Source organism: Motacilla alba, chromosome 1 (genome assembly GCF_015832195.1).
Source record: "Motacilla alba alba isolate MOTALB_02 chromosome 1, Motacilla_alba_V1.0_pri, whole genome shotgun sequence".
Taxonomy (NCBI): Eukaryota; Metazoa; Chordata; class Aves; order Passeriformes; family Motacillidae; genus Motacilla; species Motacilla alba.
In genome coordinates, this window is record NC_052016.1 from 82,998,684 (window position 1) to 83,023,584 (window position 24,901).

At 36.7% G+C, this 24,901-nt stretch overlaps 1 protein-coding gene across 1 annotated transcript in view; it reads left to right on the top strand.

Moving 5' to 3' along the window:
• GPC6 (glypican 6) overlaps nt 1-24,901 on the top strand; it is a gene marked incomplete at its 5' end in the record, with an annotated part of 732,861 nt that overhangs the window by 378,504 nt on the left and 329,456 nt on the right. Inside the window, one exon of the mRNA XM_038143686.1 lies at nt 13,334-13,725. Within this exon, the coding sequence (XP_037999614.1) occupies nt 13,334-13,725 (392 nt within the window). The remainder of the gene's footprint in view (nt 1-13,333; nt 13,726-24,901) is intronic.

Below are 24,901 nucleotides of genomic sequence, written 5' to 3' on the forward strand. Positions count from 1 at the left end.
AGCAAGATTTTTGCTCTTTGATCTAAAAGGAGTTTAAAATTCAAAGTGTTCAAGATGTTTATCATTACTGTCATTTCTGAAAATGCTAAGAAAAGCTTTCCCACCATCCAAACACAGCCCTCAGAAGATGAACTTTTGGTAAAGTTGCCAGCTCCAAGCTGAATGGGTTCCTTGCTATTTTTGCTTAAGCCAGACCCTTGCCGAACTCTGTCTGTTGGTGCCCACTTAATATGAAATAGTTGGAGCACTGCACAGAAGCCAGATGCAGAAGGACACAAAAACTACATTGGCAAATGATCTGTCAAGTGACCCATGAACAAAATCGAGATTGAGTTGCCCTTTGAAATAAACCTATTTGAATTTTATTATCTCTAGAGCACCTTGTGTCTCTAATCTTGTGAAAGGTTAGTATTCCATCCATCAGAGCAAGATTAGAGCTCTAGTTGATGCCTGTGCTTGATGATAACTGAATGCAGCAGTTGGGGCTGGAGGAAGGAGATTCATTACCATCAGCAGTTCAAAGAAAGATTGGGTAAACTTTCTTTGTGTTATAGACCATGTACAGTCCAGGTCAGGATAGCAGAAATGAAAGAAGCAGAATATCAGCAAAGATTTGAACCTATAAACAACAATCTAAATGAAGCAATATTATCTTATTCCCGTCCTTTTTTTTTTCATGTCACAGATTAGCTGACCCAAATGGTTGCTGCCTACTAGGCTACAAAGTTAGTCACTGTCTCAATACATGTCTCAAGAAAAAGTGAAGACTAAAGGAGTAAATGAGACAATAATAAAATAGAAAGATCCAGGGCTCATGACCTTCATATGCATAGATAGAAGTGAAGAATGCAGATTCTGTGATGTAAAAAAGAAAAAAAAAAAGAAAAAGAAAATTCTGGTTTATTAATTCAGAATTTCTTCCTCTCCTACATCAGTTAAAAAATTATTTCTCTACTTTTATGTCTTTTTAAAGCTTACTTGACATTTTGGAAAAAGCTTTAGTGAACAGGCATCTTTTTTCCATGTCCTTGTTTGCCTGAACTTTGTAAATTTTATATTATGCTCTGAATTATATATGTGATTAAATTAATAACATTGATGACCTTACTTCCTGTATTAAAAAAGAAATATGATTAAATTCTTCATTTTCCTGTGTCAAGTCCAGGCCTATGCATTGCTTCAAGAATATAGACGTAATTCAAAGGATTAAAATGTGTATATTTTTCTAATCCTTTAGTTCCTTTTGGTGGGTCTGGATTTGTGCCTCTGGCTTTTCTATCCGTGCAGAGCAGACCATGTATTTATGTTCTCACATTTGGCTTTGAAGGATAACAAGAGGCCCTTTGGACCTGATGCCAATGTATCAGCCAGCAGCAAAACAACATGAGACTGAATTTTTTATTTCCTGTCAAACTTCTTAACTTCACAAAGGAAAAAGAAATAGAGGGTAGGTCTGAGATTTTTCAGAGACAGAGGTATGTTTAAGCAGTAGAAATAGTTGCTCTGCAAAGTAGGAACCTGTTTACTTCTTAGGTAGTACCCACAGTGTAACAAATTAAAAAACACATAAACAAACAATGCCCCCCCCAAAAAAAATATGCAAAGCAAAGTAAAATAATGCCAAAACATATTTACATTTTTAATAAGTTATGTTGATGTTCAGAGTATAAGAAATCACTATGAAAATTACTTTCAGCTAGATTAGAATTACTCAGAGCCTGTGACAGGTATACAAATTTTGATGGCTCCTCAGAATAAATAAAAATATTTAGAGGAGACCAATTTTTAAATAAAACCAGGTAGTAGCAACAAGAAGGAAAAAAAATGCAGTGTATTCATGGTATTATGAAATATTTCAGTATGTCTTGATTCCAGAGACAAAAGCTTCTGTTTCTGTGTAATCAACAAAAAAGATTTTTAGTACCCTCTACAATTACATTTTCAGCTACTTAATTGAGGTTTTCTCCATTAGGTGACTTACAGTATAAACTATACCTAATACATGATACTAATTAATTTTCTTAATGAATAAATATGTTTTAGGTAGGCAGTATGACACCTATTGCAGTTACTGTGACATTAAAACATAAAAAAATCAATTAAAATGTATTATATATTCACATATTACGGGCAAGTCTGAGTGAACATATGGTCTTTGCCAAGAGAGGAATGTGTGACTAAAAAAATAATGCTTCTTCAGTGAAAATGGAGAATATTTTTTAGATAATGAGTATACAATTTAAGGCTGAACCCTAATATAAAAGTCACCTATTGGAAACACATTTCTAATTACATGGTTTGTAAATGTGGAAGCACTTAAATCTAAGGCCATCCAGGCTACATAAAATTATAATGTACTTATGAAGTTTATTATTATGGAAGAGGAGCAGGATAATTAGTCTCACCTAACATGTAACATCCCTAACATTTACATTTTTCAGAAGTTATCGGTGTTTTATTGTGAGTTTGAAAGTCCTTCCACAATTATTAATGTCCTCATTAAAGAATGTTGAATGGTGTCTCAATTAAAAAACAGGAAACATGTTCTCTCTCATGTCCTTTTCAAAAGAATCCTTATTTCTGTTTGAAATATACTGTTTGACCCTTTTCCTGTGCAATGTCTGAATGTTTCTCCCGAATGACTAAGCATGTATACATTAGGGAAACTAATAAAGAAGTTATTGGATAAATTGTTTTACAACAATCTCTTAAAATAAGCATTCATTTTGCTTCTGTATTTCTCCAGACCACTAAAAAACTTTAGTCTTTCAGATAATGCAGTAATGGAAGACCTAAAATCACATTATCAAGCAATAATACATATATATTTTACATGCATTAAATGAAAATGCTAGCCCTAATCCAGTGGGGTTGATATAAAGGACAGGTTCCTATGGGATGTGAAGGGGAGCCCCCAGTTTAAAGCCCAAACCAGACTTCTGATCTAAATCATTCTTTTTCTCCCCATGGAGAACATAAAGGCAGAGCTGGAGCAAGGCTTCATGCCAAGGTTCCTTGGTTGGGTATCTGAAGAGAATCAATGTGTAGCCTGGATATTCAGTTTTTGAGACCCTTGTTCCACCTGTGTGTTTGAGGGTGATGGTTTTGGCAATGTTGAGAGCTCTGTTTGAGAAACATTTGGAGAACTTAAGTTGACCTCTCTTTTTATGACTTTGTCTGTTTCATTCAGTTGTCATTTCCCTGTTTCTCTATCTTCTCTCCAACTATTGTTCTTCTCTCTAATTTTGCTTTCCTGTTTCACCTGTACTGCCTCATTTGTGGTTATCCTCCCTTATTTTAAGGTTTCTGCAGTAGTGTAGTGCAGGAAAACAAGTACAATACAATGCCTTTAGTCACTGCAGGTCACCCTAGCCCCTTCACTGCCTGCTGCCCAGTAGGATTGATCAGCTTTTCAACTTGTTCTTCAAATCTCATTTCAGAGGGCTGTAATTCCCAGCCAGCAAGATTTATATGAGAAAAGTGGTTAGTGGGGTTTTCTTCCCAAATGTTCACGCCACAGCGTTACTGTTGTGGCCAAACAAGCTGGAGTAACAGCCAAATATTACACAAGGAAATAATGTTCAGCAACACCTCTAGGGACTGAATGAATAGCCCCTGTCACCAGCAGTGATTCAAAGTGTCCACTTCACTTCCAACTCAGGAGGAAGCATTGGACACTAATCCAGAAAACGTGGCCTATGCCTAAGCTTCCCCATCAAGCTCTCAGGTAAAAACCATGTAATGTAAGGACTGAGAGAGAGAGAGATCAGGACTGTATAGCAAAGAAGGGAGAGATTAATGTCTCAAGATTGCAGAGAGATGGAAGAAGCAGTAAACAGCAGAGGGCCTGGAATTCCAGTGACTTCTGCACAAAAAACCCCTACCAACAGGCAAATAAAAACCCTTTACAAAAATCTGGAAACACTGAGTCACCCTATTTCTCACAAAACCCTAGGAAGCAGTAAAGTTTGCTTGAGCAGTAATTTTTTTGCTTAGAGACTCAACAACTTGTGGGTTCATTGAAATATTCTTGTCAATATGTTCAGCAGCTTACCAGCACACCAGCAGCAGAAGCACGAAACTTTGGTGTCACCACATGGACATATCCATTTAGGTGGAAACATCATAGGCAACACAACAGCTAATAAATGGAAACAATTCCTCAAATAAACTTGGCCTAGGTGTCTTAAGGTCACTCTTGTGTAGTTCAGTGAGATAAAAATGAAGTTTTTTTGTCTGAAATCTAACGTAGCCCTAAATGTATACCAATCCTGTAAAGCTGTTTTTCCAGTTCATTGTGCCATATCTTAGATATCAGTTTTCTTCTGACTGGAAAGTTTTCCCACTAGACAGCCTTGTAAGAGAAAAAAAAAACAACATTCTGTTGAGAAGGCAGGTCAGATAAAAATCAATCATGCAGCATCTTGATCCAGTGAACTGATGTCTGTAGATGAAGATTTGTGTTGGCTTTAAAGCTATTCAAATACTGGCTTCATTTTTTAATCCCTGATCTTTTAAACATCCAGGTAGGAAAGTTTATTGACTTCACAAACCTCCTTAGGGGACTCAAGGTCTTTCTACCAGCACATGAATGCAGATCCAGAATCTGAAAGATTGTTTTCTTTTAAAAGTAATGTATCTATTTTTTTTTTTACATTTGTAGCTTATTTGAGGCCAACTCTGTTATCCTTAACCTTATCCATAATCTAGAATTTTATGTGTTGCCTTGTTTTAAGTCACTGATTGCCCAAATCTCATCTCTAGGACCATTTCTGGTCCTTAACTTTCCTAATATTGGAAAAAAAAGCAAAATCATCCCTCTAATAAACTGAGAACTTTTAGGTTAGCTTAATTTGCTGTCATAAAACTAAGTTTGTTGCTTCATTGAAGTTTGAACACGTAGCACAATTTACAAGTGAGAAATTCAATCACATTGGCATTATTTCAGTAACAAATAGTAATGTGATCAGTGTCCAAATAGCCAAGAAACAACTGGGAAACCAGCTGGGTGGGATTTAATACTGCTTGACCTTAATGGTACCTGGGGTTCCTTGGAGTGTAGGTGTAGAAAAATTGGATAAACTCAAAAATAGGCAAATTTTCTTGGAGGTAGTTTTATATTTTTTGTTAGTAGTGCTGAACCATAACAGAACTTATTAGCTGCATTCAGAGGTGTCTGGAAAAACCATCAACATGACTTCATTACCTCTTAAGCTGCAGAGTTTTATACAAAATTGATTTTATGTACATAATAATTTCCATAGGAAGTCAAACTTCAATCTACTCTTACAGCAGACTTCTGGTTAGCTCAAATAGAAGTCTTTGCAGTTATTTCAGTAGTATCTGTCTCAGGTCAAGCATCTAAGATTTTGCTGGTTTTTGTGGAATAAACTGATTTCTTTCTAAATGCTAAAATGAGCCTTCATAAAGGAGAAGAGGTGAAACGAGATTGAAAGGCAAACAGCAATGGATTTACTGCAGTTACATTATATAAATACAACTGTGCAAATATGTTTTAGCTCTCTACACTTGTAACTGTGACATGAAGGTAGCTGCAGTTCTAATTTTAAACATATTGTGATGCAGCCAGTTTGACCTGTTTAAACTCCACCTTTCTACACTGGGATTCACACCTGCACTTCCTACTGCGTACTTCACTGAATGGATCTAATACACTAGATGCTTCAGAAAACACCTCTTTCTTGAAGCTGAGTAAGGCTCAAGACATTGTTTTCAAATACCTCAATGATGGTTCTGCACAGTAGTCTGTTTTGTTTAAAGTGGGAGGAAGGAAACAAATAAGACACTATGCTAAAAGAGGCGAGCAAGCCCTCTTCAATCCCACACACGCCTCAACCCAGGCTGAGATTTCTGCCTTCAAAGCCCAGTGTCACTGCTGTCAAATTGTCTCTGATCATCCCATCATAAATAAAATTCTATGAAGGTTTCAGTGTTTTCCTCTGGCCAGCCAAAGGCTCCTTCCTTATGTGAGATTCCTTCCTGCAGTCAGTTCAAGCTGTCTACTCTGAGAACAGATGTGAAGGCACACAGTGACTTCAGGGCCACATTCCTCCCCAGCACAACTGTTGTGACCTCTGAGCAGCACAGGAGTGAGTCTGGTGATAACAAATACTGCCTCTGGTTTCAGACCTGCTTGTCAAAAAATTGCTTCCTTTTTAAAAAAATTTTTGGCTTTCCGACAGAATGTATAAATTATCCTGAATTAAATTTTATCTAGACTGTAACAAGGCAATTTGTTGTTAATTTTCCCCTATGTCTTCCGGTCCACCTTGCACTTCTTTGTATTAAGAGTTAACAAACTTTTAATATGTTTAGAAGATGGCAGTAGATTACAGGCAAGAAAGTTTCATGCAAAATTTTAGATGGTAAATCTCTTTAACTATTGAACTAGGTGTTTAATAGCCTCTAGTGTTACGTAGAGAAAAATGGTAAAGTCTCTATATTTTAAAACAATTGTTGCACTGAGTCCCATAGTTTATATATTGTTAATATTTTCATGAAAGCTTTAAATGTTTTTCAGAAGAAACTGTGGTGACTCATGAATCTTTCATGAGGTGTTATGCATTTTTATGAACATATGATGTAAAATTCATCATTCTGAAATTCACAGATATCCATGAAGTGCTACACGTCTCTCTTTGGTCATGGATATTCATGACAATACCACTTCTGTAAGCATTTAAATGTCCTTTCATAAATATTCTAGAATGTAATCTTCGAATGCTATGTAACATTTTGCTTAACGTTTTATGACTACTTCACTTGGGCATTTTCCACTTGATAATGAAAGCAGAACCTTCATGCACTGTTATTGGTGTATCTATAAATTGTGTGTAAAACTAACTCATTGCTTTGTTTTTATTCCTAGCATTTTCTTTCTTTGTTATTTCTACAAGTTCAATGAATTCTTTGAGGGTATCTTGGGAATTTCAGTTTTCATATTTATAGCCAAGGATATATTACCAGTGTAAAGTACTACATACAACAGAATTGAGATTCTATAGTGCAGTAAAGACTCCAAAAAGTATATGTAATGTCTAACATTCCTTGTGTGAAACTTATGTGATTCAGCTAGTTGCAGGAGTGTCTGTATAGAATTCATTGGCAGGATGAAATCTCTCTTTCCTGCATACTCAAATGACCTGCATACTCAATGAAAGAACAGTAGATTTAGCATTTGAAGGTTGCACCTGCATCCCCTGAAGTTGTTGATAATCTTCTTATTGATTTTGGTGTTACAGAATAAAGTCTTATAAGCCTTTATCGATGCATATAATCAGCTTTGAGTAGATGACAGATCCTTTAACTCTGTATTAATGTTCATTTGTACAATAGATCCTTTGTGCTTTGGTGTTAAAAAATGCCTTAAATTCTTTGTCAAATTAGGTTCCCATTCTGATAATGGCATTTGATGTATAAAAAGCATCATAAAAAGCATTTTTTTTTACTTTTTCCTGCACTGGAGCCACCCTGTCCAACCCAGCCCATCATAGATGTGTTTGTGTTTCTTTCCCATCCTCATGTCCCTCATTTTAGCTTAGGACAGTCCTGTTTGCATTTCAGCTTAGGACAGTCCTCTGTGTGCTCCACAATGAGGAGTGGTTAAGGATGAAGCCTCAGTGGTTTCCTCTCCTGCTGTGCCTCATTCTTTTCTCACAATATCCTGATCCATCAGGGAGAAGAAGTCACAGACTCTGGATGGGAGTCAGGGAGAAGACCACGATGAATTTTGCTGTTACCAAGCCTTGCAGTAGTCTGAGAAATGGAGGGATTAAAGAGGGAAGAGACTCTCATCTTTACTCACAACCTTTGAGACTGCTCTTCTAAAAAAATTAGTGGCATCCAAAATATTTTTTAATGTCATTATATTTACAGGTCTGGGACAGTCTGAAAGCTATCCATTAACGGCTAGATAGTTTCAGACATACCCAAGACACAACTCAAGTATATTAATCACCTATTCTGAAATTTGCAATTATAGGGCACATTTAATTATTTGATTTATATTTCTAGGCTTTAAATATGATGTATCTATATTCAAAATGAGTTTAAAAAGGAGAGCAGTTTTCAACAAATATCACACTGCAGATTTTGATTTTTTCTAATGAAAGATGAAAATTTTTTCCAAGTTGTGACTGTTGAGTGTTTTTAAAGGTCAAAGCTATAAGGGAATTTTAAAATTAGTTATTCAGGCTGACTAAAAAGCAATACCAGTGCACTGGTAGCCTTATGCAAGCAATTTGTTTGCTCTTGAATATAAAGCAAATGTAATGTCAAAACTGAGGAAGAAAAATCATCTGCTGTAAATATTCTCCTATAGTAATTTTTTTCTCAATCAGGAAGTTAAATTGAGTTCTTTTTGCTGTGTAAGGTTAGTTATTGTTTAAAGAAAGTCTCCAGAAACCTAAAGCAGTGGAAAATGAAAAGGCATAAAACCCACAGAGGTTAATTTCAGTTGAATTTCCTTGAGATAAATCAAAGTTGATGCCATTGTGGAATATCTTTAAAGAAAAAGAAAAGAAAATAATAAGGCCTTTGCAACAAAAAAGGCTAAGATTTCACCAAAACATTTTTGTTTCATTAATGGCTTCCTGAAGAAAGACGGACAGAAATAGGATGCAAGAAAAGGCTGACATTGATATTTATAATGAATGCAAGTATCTGTACCTAAAGAAGCCCCAAAGACTCTGCCTCTCAAAAAGCACAGTCTGTTTACGTGAATTCTAATATTCTCTTACTATCAGTCTTATTAGTTCTTGGAAGTTCAACAATTGCAATAAAATTAGGTACACCGAGTCTGCGCAGGGTGTAAATACATGCACATCTTCACAGTAAACGGTAGATCGTGGTAGAATGGTAAAGACTGGTAGAATTTACTTGTCTAAGTCCTTAGAGATCTTGGAAAAGCAAGGCCCCCACAAGGAGAGCAAGACTATGGTGGGGAACTGCCAGTAGTGTTTGGGTGTGGTTAATCAATGATACATAAAATCAGGATGTCACCCTGAGCAGTGTTTTATATAAAGACTGATGTAAAATCAGGCATATATCCCTGTCCAGAGCTCTGTGCAGCTGAGCTGTTTTTTTTCTCAGCTACAGTGTATCAGGTGCACCGTAGTATGTCTTCAGGTCTCAAGTTCTGCTGAAAAGGAAATATGATATGATAATTAAACGAAATTCTCTTTTTTTTCTTTTTGGTCTTAGAGCTCATGAATATATTTTTGGTTTTAGGAATTAGAAAACAAACTGTTTCTAGCTTTGCATCTTGTCCCACAGTCAGACATTGCTTTTGCTTATTAGAGGAAAAGAAAATGCAAGGGAACTTACCAGGCTGGGAATGATCATAGAATATCCAGTCAAACATAATACAAATTTGTGTCTGTAAAAATTGCCTCTAGGTGTTTATGCATATATTTTGTTAAAAGCAATTATTACATCAGTCATGCTGCAATGTTATCCCTAATCTTGATCCACTGACTTACAGTGACTAGTTATCACTTTGGAAATAGACCAGCTCCCATGTTGAATTGCATCATGACACTAGTTTACCTATGTAAAAATAGCATGAGAATGTCAACTTGCAGCTGGCAAAGTACTGTGAGAGCCAACAAGACATTCTTTTTAATCTGTGAGCTGTTCCTGCCTTTCAGTAATGGACTCTAGGAATTCTGCCCTTTCACTTTGTGACTGAGTTGCCTTATCATGGCCAAAATATTTTAAAACAATTCAGACTTCACTTGTAGACTTTTACTATCTATCTTGCATCCTAAGATTACAAATGGTGTTTAAAAATGAAAACTAGCTAAGTGTGATCCATGGACTGGAAACCCACCATTGAGCATATACAGAGCATGTAATGGCTTGCAATAGCAATCTTCTCTCCATCTTTTCAGTATCTCAGTGTGCCTTAGACCTTATTCTTTTCAACTACCCTGTAGAAGTGAACAGGCTTCCTGAGACCCTCTGGTTAATAAATTAAATCTGTATGAAAACATGTTGGAAACAAAAGACATACATAGGACATATACTGTCATATGAATGAATCATCACATAAAATTAGGAAAAATTATTTCCAGCATTAACACTGCTCATGACAACCTATTTTGGCAGCAAAAAAAAACCCCACAAGATATATATTTTAAAACACTGCACAACTCTGTCTCATAGATTCTCCTCTCCCACCCTAGTACTAGAGTGCCTTCCAGAAGCACATTAAGAAACATGACTAATGTCTGTCTCATCTTCATTCTTTTACTTGAAGCTGAAAAATTACATTATTTTTCAAAAACTACCTGCAAGTTGATGAAATATCATCTTTACAATGAACATAAAATTTTTACATTACTGTGAAAACCATGGCAAAATTCAACCTTTGCAGAAGCACATACAGTTTCTACTGATGTAAGTGAGCAAGTGCTCAGTTACGCCAGGACACAGTTTCTATACATAAGCACTGCAAAGCAGACTACCTTCTTGATATATGGGAGATTTGCAGACTAAAACAGCAAGCAATCCTTCACATCAGCATTCATTTTGCTGGATGGGAGTTGATTGAGAAATTAGCACTACATGGGAGATCTCTTTCTGTCTGGAAAGAAACAGGTGTCCAGTTTTATAATTGCTGTTGATTTATTATTCTGATCCTGCATGGGCTTACTGATGCAGATAGCTCTCTTAACTGTCTTTTGTGTCAAAGTGTACAAAAGACTAACACTCCAACTTTTTAATGGCATAATTTACCTTTAGTAGTAGCTCTCGAAGACTAGAGACCTTTAGTAAGAAAACTAAAAATTAAATAACTGTGCTGCTGTTTGAAGGACATTAGCTTTCCTACAGAATTAGTATGTATGGCTTCACATTCAGGACTAGCATGAAATTGAAGCTTGTAGAGTTTTGGAAATGTTTATACCACAGTATAAATAAAGATTGTGACCAGCATGGACCACATTGTGCTGGATGCTGTACAAGCAGAGAATAAATATCTACCCCTCTCTGAAAAGTTTGGTTGGCTTCCAACAAGCTGTCTGTGAGACTGCTAAATAATACACCCACACAAAGAAAGAATAAGCTAATAATCTCAGACAAGAGGATCCGTCAGCAAACTCAGTTAAGCTTTGCTGTGACTGACTTATGCAGTGGAATGATCCTTTAAAATAAAGAGTGGGATTCCCAGTATAGCTATGGATTGTGAGGAGCCAGCATGTGAGTTGTTTATAGCAGCCTCCCAGCATATATAGGCTGTTGTCACTCAATTGCACTGGTGGGAAAGCCTGTCTCCAGTCTTAAAAATATTTTAATTTGAGCCCCAGGTTCTCTGCCATGTTTTGCTTTCTGGCTAGAGAATTAGATGTATTCAGCAGTTCAGTCAGTGTGCATTAATTCTAGAAGAAGAAATGCTGAATGTACAAAATAGTGATCATGGTGATTTAGATGTCAAAGACACCACTAGATCAGGGCTAGCAGTGAAAAACAGCTTTGTTTCACCTTTCTCTGAAACAGAAACCTATATGTTGTAGACATCAAATTATTACATTTGCCAACAAAATTTTTATTGTGGGTGTCTTTTTTTCCCCTTTTTTTCCTTTCTTTTTTCCTTTTCCCTACCTAAACTATTTGGCAAAAGCATATCCTTTTCCAAATGTAATTTATTCCTTATGAAGAGCTGCAGTTTTAATGACAGTTTAGACATTGATATATTTATTAGACTATATTTTCCTTTTAATAAATGCTTTGATGTAGCAAGTATGTTCTCAGTGTTCTGTGTATACATTTCCATAATAACCCCTTTCCAGTTATCTGGGAGATCAAAGGGTGCAGCTCTGCACAACTTCTGCCAAAAACAAGAGATTCTTTTCTTACTGAGTCTTTGTAGACTGGTCCACAGTGTTTGGTGGATTCTGTTTTCGTCTGATCACAGTTGCAAACCCTCACATTTAGTGTAGATTTTTTCTTACTTAGTCTTAATTTCTGTCCTGTCCTTAGCGTTGCAGTGGTCCTACATTTTTATAAAATGTAGAACTGTACTGTAGCCATAGCAGGGCCCTGTGTTAAAGGAATATTCACATGATAGCATTAGAGTGTCAGAAGTCAGCACATCCCTGCAGCTAGCACAGATGAGTCTATGAGCAGTCCACAAATTAAGAATCTGGTATCCCAGACTTGGTGTGTGATGAATCCTGCTTCAGTGCAAATCACTTAATTGCAGCCAGTACACGTTTTGCCAAAGGTGTTGCCATCTCTGCCTTGCTGTCTGTAATGCCTCTTTTACAAACCACAGGACTCTTTTGCAAAGTGGTTTAAGAAGGTTGAACAGCAAGCCCCCTAAAAAGATGGGATCTTCTTAAAGCCAGGAGATACTATTTCTCCTTTGGTCAGCTAGGTTTAAAGAACTGTTGTACATGCTCAGTGAATTTTTTTGGGAAATTCTAAGTACTATATTGTAATTTAAAAATCTGAACAGAAGAAATGATTAAATATTTGTACTTTATCCCATGGGCTCAGTTTCCAGTAAGAATAATTTCCACAAGCCAAAATTTAGAAATTGCTTACGGTTTAGGCCTCCGTAGATAAAAGGCGCTGAAGAAATTGTCTGAAATTCTTTCAAGAAAACCTTAATAATAACCTTAATCCTCAAAATAAACAACTAGCACAGACTGGAATTAGTAAGATGGTTGTGACATGACTGGTGAAGGGTTCTAGCACTGCTCTTCAGTAGGGTGAAAAATTATTGAAGATACTAACATATTTTACATGTGACACTTTTAAGAAGGATCCTTCTCATTTCCGTTCAAGTCTCTTTAAAGTTTTCTTCAAGAATATATGCAAATAAGTATTCAGATTTATTTCTGGTTTGCTTCAACATTGTAAGGGCTTGATCAAAGTGGAATCTAAATTCTAAAATCATTGCATTTTCAGTTAAATCATCATATTAGTGATTTTGCTTCTATCTTAGAAAATTTAGAGTAATGGTTGTGGAGGGACAGGACTATGTTCAAATAGTACTCAAAGAAGTGGAACTACTCTCACTGAAGTTCTTTTAAATGGGTTTTTCTGCTCTGTGTTATAGGTTCTACATCTTTTGACCTTGATAGGAGATTCAGTTTATACTCTATTTTTCTTTGCCTCTAAATAAAGCTATATCCTATCCAAATGATGAATTTCACTAGTAATGTGTTTTGGTGTCAACCTATTAAGACAAATAGGTGATGAGACAGGAATGCATTAAGAAGACTCAGATGATGAGTTAGGAATGCAGTAAGAAGACCCTTCGTACCTTGCTGTTATGGCCACTAAGACCTGCTTGTTTTCCCTGCAGAGTTTTTCCGAGAACTTCTGGAGAATGCGGAGCGATCCTTGAATGACATGTTTGTCCGGACATACGGCATGCTGTACATGCAGAACTCTGAGGTGTTCCAGGACCTCTTCACGGAGCTGAAGCGCTATTACACGGGAGGCAACGTCAACCTGGAGGAAATGCTGAACGACTTCTGGGCTCGGCTGCTGGAGCGGATGTTCCAGCTTATAAACCCCCAGTACCATTTCAGTGAGGACTACCTGGAGTGTGTGAGCAAGTACACAGACCAGCTGAAGCCCTTTGGAGATGTGCCCAGGAAGCTGAAGGTTCAAGTGACTAGAGCGTTCATTGCTGCACGCACCTTTGTTCAGGGGCTGACAGTAGGCAGAGAGGTTGCGAACAGAGTATCCAAGGTAATCTGAAACTAGGGTGGGGGTTTTTTAGCTTGAATTTGTTCTCAACTTGCCAAACAATTGAAATCTGTCTTTGTGCTTTTTTTTGCTTTTTTTTTTTTTATTACAAGGAAGTGTGTTTGGTTGGTTTTTATGCCTACCAATATACCCATCTTCAGTTCATAAATAGGGGCAATGGTTGTTTTCAGTTGCTTTTGGGGATATTAAAGCAATACTGACTAGAAAGCATTTCTCTGTGCTTAGAACACAGTGAAATACTAATATACATCAGTGTTATAGCATGGTAATGATTGTAATTCAAAACTGGCTACATATATAAAAGATAGGGATTACATCAGAATTTAAATGTTTCAAGCACATTTATTCTGTTGTTCATTAGGAAAGTACAGCCCTCACAGCATTCATTCATCATGCAGCTGGGTGATGGATTTTGTTAGAAATGTCTAGTCATGTTTCTGATGAGAAAATAGACAAACAGTGACACCTCTGAAGCTTAAGCTTTCCCAAAGGATGGTTTGGTTCACATTTATTTTAGGTTTAATTATTTATCTAGGCAAATATTTATGATAATTATAATCCTTGAGGACTTCACATAATTAAAGAAAAAAAATGCACAAAAATAACCCATCTGGGCACCACAAATGTGCCTGAATGACTTTCTCTCATACAGTATTTCAAGATCAGGTGTATTTTTCTGAATTGGTGTTCCAGCTAGATAGTTGTTCTGTGATCTTGCTGTTTCACAGTCCTTGTTGTGTATTTGGATCTTGAATTCTGAAATACTCTCATGAGATCCACTCAAATACTTCTGAACAATAAGTGCATGAGTGATTTGGATGCTTGGCCCATTCAATACTTTCCCACATTTGCAAGCCTAAGCCACTCCTCTGCCTCAAGAGGATCATCTCATTTGCTTCATTTTAATCACAGTCAGAAGGTGAGATAGAGCCAATACATTGTACAGTAGAGTGCAGCTCAAGCACTCAACAAGATGGGGCTTTTAAACTTTTCTTAACCTGTGCTATGTGATATTTTGCAGTTGCAAGTTGAGAGGCCATGGAGCTAGAAATGTAGTCAGGAAAGGAGAGCCTGACTTTATGTCTAGGAGACTGCATGGGAGAAAAAGGTCATTTTGCACTTAAAATTCAGTGGATGAGATATGTGATCCTTGCTAGTCAGCTGAAAAAAAGTCTCTTCCTCCAAGTGCCTTCCTGAGCTTTCGGGTTGCCTTTCTTTGATTTCCGGCACCGTCAGTTCTTGCAATCTTTCTGAATGGTGGCAGGGTACCGCAGTGAAACCCCAGGCTGCCTAGTCTAGCTGGGGCAGCTTTTTAGCCTCCAAATGTGCAGGATGCACATATCTACAGCCCCAGATTTCCTCTGAAGAGTGATGATGTCCCCATGGGTCAGGTTCTAAGTGAAAGTACAGAACTCTGATGTCACTGTTGTCAGCAAGCATTAGGTCTTGCTGGAGAAGACTGTGGAGAGTAAGCTATGTAATTCATGTAAAAGATGCATAATTTGTGAATCCCTCACAGATGAAGGTCTGAGTTGTCTGCTGAGATGTCACTTTCCCTGTGTATGTACATGATTATACAGACTGTGCAGGTGTCTCCTCTGTCACATATCCAGAAAATCTTTTCCTCTCAGCCTCTGGGCTTTGGGTACATAAGCCCTCTCAAGAAAAGGGTTTATAACAAGATCACTATATGATTCTATGATCCTATTATGAGAACTGCTAGCTCTGCAATGATACTGTGGGTCTTTTCGTAGTGTCAGTTGAAGATGATAACAGTAGCTCAATCGTGCTTCTGTTGTTTGTTTTGTTTTTTTTTTAACATGGATGAAACACTTGAAATCATTGTTAAAAGGGTTCAGTGGGTGGTGCAAGACACAATAGTGTCTTAATGGTGATACTCCATTAGACTACATCTAGAACATTGTGTTCAGTTTTTGGCCCTTCCTGTGCAAAAAAGACATTGATAAACTGAAGCAAGTTCAGTAGAGGCCACCATCAGGATCTGGACTGGATTACTTGTCCTTGAGCCTGTGGGACTGGGGCTTCTTCATTCTGGAGAAGAGGCTACTTCAAGGACATGTAGCAGTTGCTCCCGGTGCCTCTAGGGAGGTCATTAAAGAAATGCAGCAAAGCACTTCACAGTGGGGCATGTGTGATACGATGGACATGAGTTGAATCATTTCCTCTTGTCCTATCATAGCAGGCCCTAATGAAAATCCCATCCCCATCTTTCTAATAAATGCCCTTTAAGTGCTAGAAGGTTGCTAATAAGATCTGCCTGGAGCTTCTCTTCTCCAGCTGAACAACCCCGAATCCCTCATGTCTTCACAGGAGAGGTGCTCCAGCCCTCTGACCATATTTGTGGCCCTCCTCTGGACACAGTACAACAAGTCCATGTCTTTCCTGTGATGCTGTGGATTCCAGAGCTGGATTTATTAATCCAGGTGAGGGTCTTCTGAGAGCAGAGTACAGGCGACCTGCTGGTCACATTTCTTTAGGATCATTATCCTATGATCCTACTAAAAATTAATAAAATCATCATTTTACTTAAGTGTAGAGTATACTTTGATTGCATGACTATCCTTGGTATTAAAATCTCGGTGACTGTACTCATACAGCATATGCAAAACAATTTCTGGCCTTAGGGATTTTGCATTACGTGCAGCCTGGTGAGGCAGATATGAAGAGCCCCAACTAGCACCATATATTCAAGATTAATAATTGTCCTGTGGAAAGGCTCTGATTACTCTGAGAATGAATAGCTCATTGCCATATCATAACTGTGGACTTTTATGCTGGTTTATCTACTGTAGTAAATGACAAATCCTTTTCTTTAAACATAATTTTAAAAGACTACAACCATTTCTTAGAGTTAGCACATAACTGCAGCCAAAAATGAGACAGGTAAACATCTTTTGTGCTATTTTAAAAGTCGTCCAAATTCAGCACAGTTTTCTTTCTCGTTGTACTCTGATATTGAGAGATTCTGTGATAAGGATGACACATCTGGATAAGTCAGGAGAAATAAATAAAGACAGAAAATGAAAGGAAGAACTGTTGCAGTTCTTCTATAAAATCCTGTGTCCATTCTCTGCACTGACTAGGAACAGAGGACGATCTTCTACCTGCAACATCACAAGCTTAAAAGATTTTTTTGCTTTCTATTTGTGGACCCATTATTTCACTGAGCCACCATTGACATAGAGAAATGTTGAGCCTATACCTTAAACACCGTGAGAAAGAGAGTGACTAATGAGAAAGTTGGTAACATCTCCTTTGGGCCTTTATTGTCTCATCGTCTTTGGGACCATTTCTGTAGAGGTTTGGTAGGTCACACACGAAGAATTTGTTCCCTGTCTAATGTCAGGGACATATCCTTTCTAATTTTTCCTCAGAGAGGTCTGAAAACGATGCAGTTGGTGTATTCCTTGCAAAGGAGCTACACTTTCTTTATTTCAATGATGTGTGCATTCAAGCACATTCAAAGGAGGCAACACATATCACAAACATTTTCCTCTTACAATAGGATTTTGCAGTTTAGCAATTTGCTTGTCAGTGAGATTATAATTTAGTAAGTCACACTTAGATAAATAGAAAGGGAGGGTGGTTAGGACATCTTATTTTTGTAATTTTTTTCTAATATTATATTTCAGTTGCAAGCAGACACAGTTGCTTCCAACTGCCTGAAGTTCTATTACACTGTTTTAGTTGAACAGTATTTTCATGATCTCTAAGTCTAATTGCAATTTTTAATCTACAGAGATTTTAAAATCTTTTTATTTCTCATTTTAATGCATTAAATTTCTCAGTGCTATGTTGCTATGCTGCTTAAATCTCCACTCAGTGCAGTATATTTCCACTGGCTTGAATGGACCAGCTTGCTAAATTATATATATATTCTAGAAAGTTGTATAGGCATATGAGCAAAAAGTAATTATTTCTTAAATTGAGAATATTAACTCTTAATTTAAATCAATTCATTCATTAATATAGAAGAATTCCTAAAATATCTCAAGTTGAAAAGGCCCTGTAAAGATCATTGAGTCCAACTCCCTGCTGCTTGCAGGGCTAACTAGAAATAAACCGTATGACTAAAAGCTTTATCCAGATGCTCCTTAAGCTCTGACAGGCTTGGTTCCATGACCTCTTTCCTGGGGAGACTGTTCCAGTTACCAGCCGTCCTCTCAGTGAAGAACCTTTTCCTGATGTCCAATCTGAACTTGCCCCGATGCAGGTTCAATATATAATGTTCAATATGCAACATCAGAACTGCCATTTTCGGTATGTCAAAGGTCTGTTCAGTTGATTTTACCTCAGTGGCAGTAGTTTAAAGGTCAGTATAGGAGCAGAGCTTCTCAACTACTATACTTTCTTAAACTGTAGGTAGTAGATGTTTGTGGGTGTTTTGAACTACAGTTTCAGAAATAATTAGTTAAATTTCCTACTACCTGTTTTTTCAGTACTTTTTTTAGATCCCAAAAACCTGGCTTTTCTGTTTTGATATCTTTTGGTAAAAGAAATAGTTCTGTCCTTCCCTGTTCCTCTGTAAAAATATAGCATATTAACATGTTATTGTTATTAAATTTACTTGTTATCAACTATTTTTCTAGATAAAATAAATAAACAAACTAAACTAAACCAAAAAAACAAGCCTTCCTGACAGACTGTGATTTAGTATCTAATGGTAAGCTGGAGAAGCTGTGGAAAATATTTCTGTAGTTGCTCTTAGCTGTGATTACCAATAATGTGATATAAAAGACATATGCATACTTTTCATGTTCATCTTTTACTGTGTCTGAGCTCTGGACACTTTGTGAGAAAATAATGCTAAGCTATTCTCTCTGACTCCAAACAAAGCGTTCTCAGTTATCGCAATAATCCCTTTGAACTGTCACTGAGTGGTGGAGGGTGTAAGCAGGAAAACTCATGGGGAATTAAAATTTTTAAACAGGAGAGTCGAGGATTTCCAGGAGCATGTGATTCCTGAAATACTTTCCCCAAATATATTAACAGATGAATTACAACAATTATCACTCAGTCTTTCCTTGGGAACTGGTTCTGTTTTACACACGCCATGTTTGTTTCCCTCTTCCTTATTTAATGAAAAAAAATCTTCATTGGCTCTTGCAGTAAACCTGCCTCACTGGGAACAGCAAGTGCAGAATACTTTTATTTACAGAGATCTAGGGGTTTAGTTATTGTTTGCTAGCTTTGCTTTTCTCTAAGTTTGGCCATTTTGTGGTTTGTTTTTTTGTCTGAATTTGAGCACTTTCTTCCTGTTGTATATTGGGATAACGACAAGAAGAATTGTTCTGAGTTTGGCTTTGACTTTCACACTTGAAAATTCATGCTACCAGCAACCAAAGTAGTTTTCATACCAAGAGTAAAGTGAAGCTTAGCTCAGGGGCATCATTAAGAGCAGTTAGTGGTTTTGTTAGTGGCATAAACATCAAAGATTTGTGACCCAGTCACTAAGGACTTATTTCATTAATGCATTTAAATATTAATTATCATTTATTACAAAATAAAAAGAGGCTGTTACAATACTTTTCTAATTGTATGGCATAGGCTATATATCTCCTTCTTTTTAAACCAATTAAAACCATTCATCCCCTGAATATTATTAAATTATGTTAATATCAGACTTCTTATTAGGAACCTGGTGATATATGAGCAAAGTGAAATAAATTCAGTAATACAATTATAAGGTTAAACCCAAGATTAGTAGTGAAAAGCAGTGTCTAGTAATTGCCTGTGATTACTTCTACTTGCAGAATGCCAGGCCACTGCTTTTCTAATATGCTGAATCAATATTCTTACAAACTCTGCTTTTCATGGTTTATAAATAAACATTCAACATTTTGTGAGAGGCATAAATAAAGGCCAATATTGAATGACAGAGTGATTCAGAATGTAATTATTGCAGGGGGAGGAAATATGACATGGTGATAAGTCAGGTAATTAAAAGCCAAAACAAATTGTACTTTAAGCCTGGAAAATGTGATTTTCAGGGTGTGACAGATAAAGAGCTATGTGTCTTGTATATTTTAACTTCATTGGCTGAAGAGATTTGGCTTGTTGAAGCCACAGAAGGAAAGGAAATCTAAAAAGACTATGGTATTCAGCAAACTTTAATCCTCAGCTCAAACTGTTGGTTTAGAAACAGCCCAGCTGAGCAAGCAGAGCTTTTATGATTGCATCACTGTCTGTTATTTTAGGGTTTTTTTTCAGTCATTAATTCTTTGAATTTTCATTGAATTAACATATATTTACAAGAACTGGATCACACTGTGACATGAATGGGGCTACATTGTTTTTTTCTCTTCCTCTCCCTTGGTTTTCCTCAGGCAGGGAGCCCAAGGATTATCCAGCCAGGGGAGTTTCAGAGCTGTGATGTGTCTGTGGCACAAAAGCAGGAGTGAATTGTATCCACACTTCAGTTCTTTCTGGGAAGTAGTCTTTGAATTGAGGGTCTTCAGCTGTGCTGAATATCTTTCCTTCTTTTTTGGAAAGAAAAGGCACATAAGCTGATCTAGTTAATTGCACCCATTTCATGGAGAAGTAAAACAGATACCTTCCAGATATCCCAGACATACTGCAGGTGCACTGATCTATTTTCCACTTTGTGTGCACTGGAATCATCAGATGTTCCAGAAGAGCAGTTCAGGAAAAAAGGCCTAAAATGAAACAGCAGCTTCAACAAAAGGAAAAAGGCAGTAGGAGGTGTACAAAAGCTGTGGTCTGTGTCCTAACTATGAGAATTGTCAGATATAATCCAGCCTGGCCTCTCCATTTCATAGGTCTTTAAATATCATTCAGCTACCTTGGGATTGAATTTAATAACCCAAGTTTATCTGAGTCATGTTGCTCAGTAGGACAGTCAGTCTTGCTGAGTATCCCTCTAGGTAGGTCTGCTGCTTGGGTTTATTCCTGCTGTGTGCTACATCACATCTCAGAATCCAAAGCAGTCCTGTCTTTTTGGATTTTTTGTATCATTCATAAACAGAGATATTCTAATTGCAGTTCTTTTGCTCAGTTTGTGGTTTGGGTTTTGCTCAATGCCTACTGCATAGCAAATAACCTTTAGTTCATCTTTGCATGAAATTTCTAACTATAAATTAAGAACTGTAATGAGACTACTTTAGTTTAACAACATTATTAAACACTGTCATGACACATTAGAAAATTAATTGTTTTAATCAAGGTTTTGTGCAGGATTGCTGAAATGCACATTTTACACACAATCCTTCAAAATTCTCACATCAGATGTATTTACCACCTACAAAAGATATTGATATGGCACCTGAAGAAAATACATTAAGAAAAAAGTCAGAACTTTTTCAGAGGCATTCCTGGAAAAAAAATGATGTATCCTAATGCCTATCATGATACATGGTCAAGTCATGACAAAAATAATGGTGAAGAAACAAAGCTCATCTAGAAGCTTGCTGACACCACTATATTTAGAAATTCTGTAATTAATCTTAAAGCAGGTTTTACATTTTAGCTGTTTTAGCACAGAAAAGTGAAAGAAAATTCAGAGGAATCAAATGGAAATAGGAACGAGATTAAAAAGTCTGTAGGTTAACCAATGCAAGGAGATCTAGATCATCTTACAACTTGCTGACCTTTTAGAATGACTCCTTTTACAGATTGTCTTAATTCTTTTTCAAAGGCAGAATATGGCAGCACTGTTTTTCAATCATGATTTGAGAAAAGCAATTAATTTTATTTCTCATGTGAGCCTGAAGCAGAAAAACAAATCCTAATAGGTTATTTGGCCTTCAGGTTTCTATGGAAAACATTAGCCAAGAAACTATCTGATTTACCTAAAATGCATCAAGAATACTAACTGGAATTTAAATTCATATCTGCTCAAGTTTTGCAGTCAACAAAGTCATCAGCAAAATAGTGAAGAAGTCAAATTTCTTTGAAACTTTCAGATAATCAAGTCTGAAATCAACAATGTGGATCTAAGTTCAATTCTCAGTTATTCAGTTATTCAATTCGCTTCATTGTCTGCTTAAGCCTTACATCTCAAAATATATCTCAGACAAAAAAAAATGGTCTGAACATAGGAATACAAAATGAAAAACTTAATTGTCGGGAAAATAATTCTGGTCATCTGTGAAATTTTAAACTTTTCCACATATTGCAGTGTATGCTTTTTATGGGAGATTTTGTGACCCAAGCTCACTGAGTTTTTTCCATAATCTTTTCTGAGAAAGATAAAATGTCACTTTCATTTGGTCCACATGTTTAAGAATATCTTTGCTCTTGCTTCGTCTTCTCTTTTCCTCCTTCTCCTTTTGTTTTACTTTTAAGCCCTTAATAAGAATTGAGTTCTTGAGAAAAAACTAAATGTACCAGACCAAATTGGGGGAAAAAAGAGCTTTGAGTAAGATAGGAGGATTTAGCTGACCTCAGATGAACACCTGTCACCTTTAAGTGGCCAAGAGCAGAAATTAAGAATATAGAGTGATGATTGTAATGCAACACATGCCTGCTTGTCCTCCATAATGCATTGGCATCCCTTGGCCACTAGTGTAAAAGACTTTGCAGTTGACCAACACCTCAGCGCAGTTTTAGCCTGCGAACAACTCCCCCACTCTTGAAAATGTTTTTTTCTTTTAAAACTGCCATAGATGTTTTGCTATTCTGGACTGTCCCAATACTGTGCAAGTCTGACTTCTGGTCTTTTACTTTAGAAGGTTTAGCAATTTTGTATGAATATAGCAGTGAATAAATTGCTGGATTTCTGCAGGAAGCACATACAACCTCTCCACTTAACCCCCACTTACATAATCTTCAGGATCAATCAGCAACAGAATTGCATCTACACTTGCCTATTGTGCTCTCCATCCCGCAGTCCTTTCATTTATGTTCATGTGTTGACATTATCTGTGGATCCAGAAGCAAGTGTCTAAGGCAATTGCTGGCAAGCTGACAAAGCTGAGCAGGACTAGTGCACTCTAATTTGCAGTTCCTGAGTCAGCTCTCTGCATACTGAGTTGTTATGCAGAACCATAGGCAGCTCTCTCCACAGAGAAGACACCAATCTAATTGTCTTATTTCAAAGAAGGTTTTATGCATCTAATTGGTAGAGAGAAGCCTGAGCAGCCAAAAACATTATATGAATGTCACAAAAGTAGCCTTAAGTGTTTAAGTACCAGAAAGCGAGAAATGACAAACTGGGTTCTTCTTCCCTCCAGCAATTTGCTGATTCTGGAGCCTCAACACTCTCTGTAGATGTGATGGAACACCAAGTCAGCTGTTATGAACCCTGTGTTTCAGACATGTCCCAAAACAAGTGAATGCATATGGATCTAAGTGCTCTAATGCAATAATTGACCTATTTCGGTCTGTGGCATCCAAGCTGCATTAACTCCCACCAGCTCAAGCATAGGAGCTGTGGAAACTTATACGGAAAAGCTGCTCAGCTCAACTGCCATCTTCTTTTACGTCTAAAGTCTTCTATGGGAATTCGGTTGGATCGGGCCACATTTTATACCTGCCTATTTCATAGTCAATGAAAGAATTATTAGAGGTATTTATTTATCTGATTTCTTCAGACTAAATCTGTGTTTTGTTGTTGTTGGCTTTACCTGATTATATTAATATTAGAGTGTCATTCAATCCATTGTTTATTTGAAAAAGCTATTTAATTTTGTGTGCTACTGTGCAAGGGATAACATGAATGGGGGAAAAAAAACCCAGTTTTGCTCCAAACTGAGTGTTAGTTTTGAATTTGCACTGACAGTTTCTTGAATAAGTGGTGGCTATTTTAACACTTAGCTTGAAATGCAGCAGAGAGACAGCTCACAGAACACTGCTGTCTTTGGTCCTTGAGATCTTAAGGTAAACTCCAAGACAAACTGATACCACCTAGGGTGTAGGAAGACAGAACCAAAGCATGTTCAGAAAGCACCTGGAGACCTACCCATCCTAAGTAAGGTGTAGTTTTATACAAAAAATAAGCAACTGTATATCTTTCATGATTGCACATCTGTTTGTAAGTAACAGTGCACATCTGCTTTTCAAGGACATTGTATAGAAACCAAAACACAAGAAAAATTGCTGTCAGAAACTTTCACACTGGTCCTCAAAACCGAATTTTTTTCATGAGCCCTCTGAATGTTTCCTGGCCATAAGTACAAGGTTAAAGAAATCTCTTAATACAACATTTTTATTGTTACAGAATTTTTGTATATCATCAACATATAAATCTATGATAGAATATGCTAAATGGAAATTAATGTAATTCAATTTTTCACTTAAATAATTGTTAAAATTTTTGGGGAGAATGTTTGCAGATTTATTTATACTCTGCAGTCTCCAAAATTAACAGAGGGAACTGGCTGCCAGTCTCTGCCACTATGCAAATACTTATTCTTCCATATGGTTGCAGAAATATATTTTAAAAATATTAGGGTTATGAAACAATACAATAAATACAATAAATACAAAACAATACAATAAATTTTATTCAAAATAAGGAAAGAAGGAGAGGAGTAAGGACCCTGACAGTGAAATGTTAATACCAAAATGACTCAACTGTCTTACTGTTATCCTGACCCCAAAGAAAGCATCCTATGGCCATATCATATTTTCAGTCTGATTCCCTAAAACTGCTTTTAAGAGAAATGTCTTCTACACTTAGACTGGTCCTGAAGAACTGTGAATATATATATATTCCTACAATGCATATTTTATGTGTAAAAGTCTATTATCTATTTAAGATTCAGTGTGTGCCTCCTGCTCTTCCTTCCTCTTTCACTCCTTTTGACTGAATCAGTAAAAAGTACCTTATCCATTGACTTCAATATGAACTTGATTAGGATCTGATTGTTCAGATTTATATAAAATCAGGTTGAAAACAAAGGTTTTAAGGTAAAGGTCTTTACAGGGAGAACTTACTGATGGAAACATTGCTGACGAAATTTGGGTAGAATAAGAGATTTTTATTCAAGAAATGACCATTTAAAGGTGTAAGAACGTCTCTACATGTAAACACAGATAAAATGTTTATAAACTGTCTGTATGTAATACAATTTGCATTAATTCATCATGAGTGGAATTTCACACACGTGATATTTCAGTTTAACACACTGTAGAAGTTTAATACATTTCTGAAGCTTATAGCCTTACCTGCTATCAG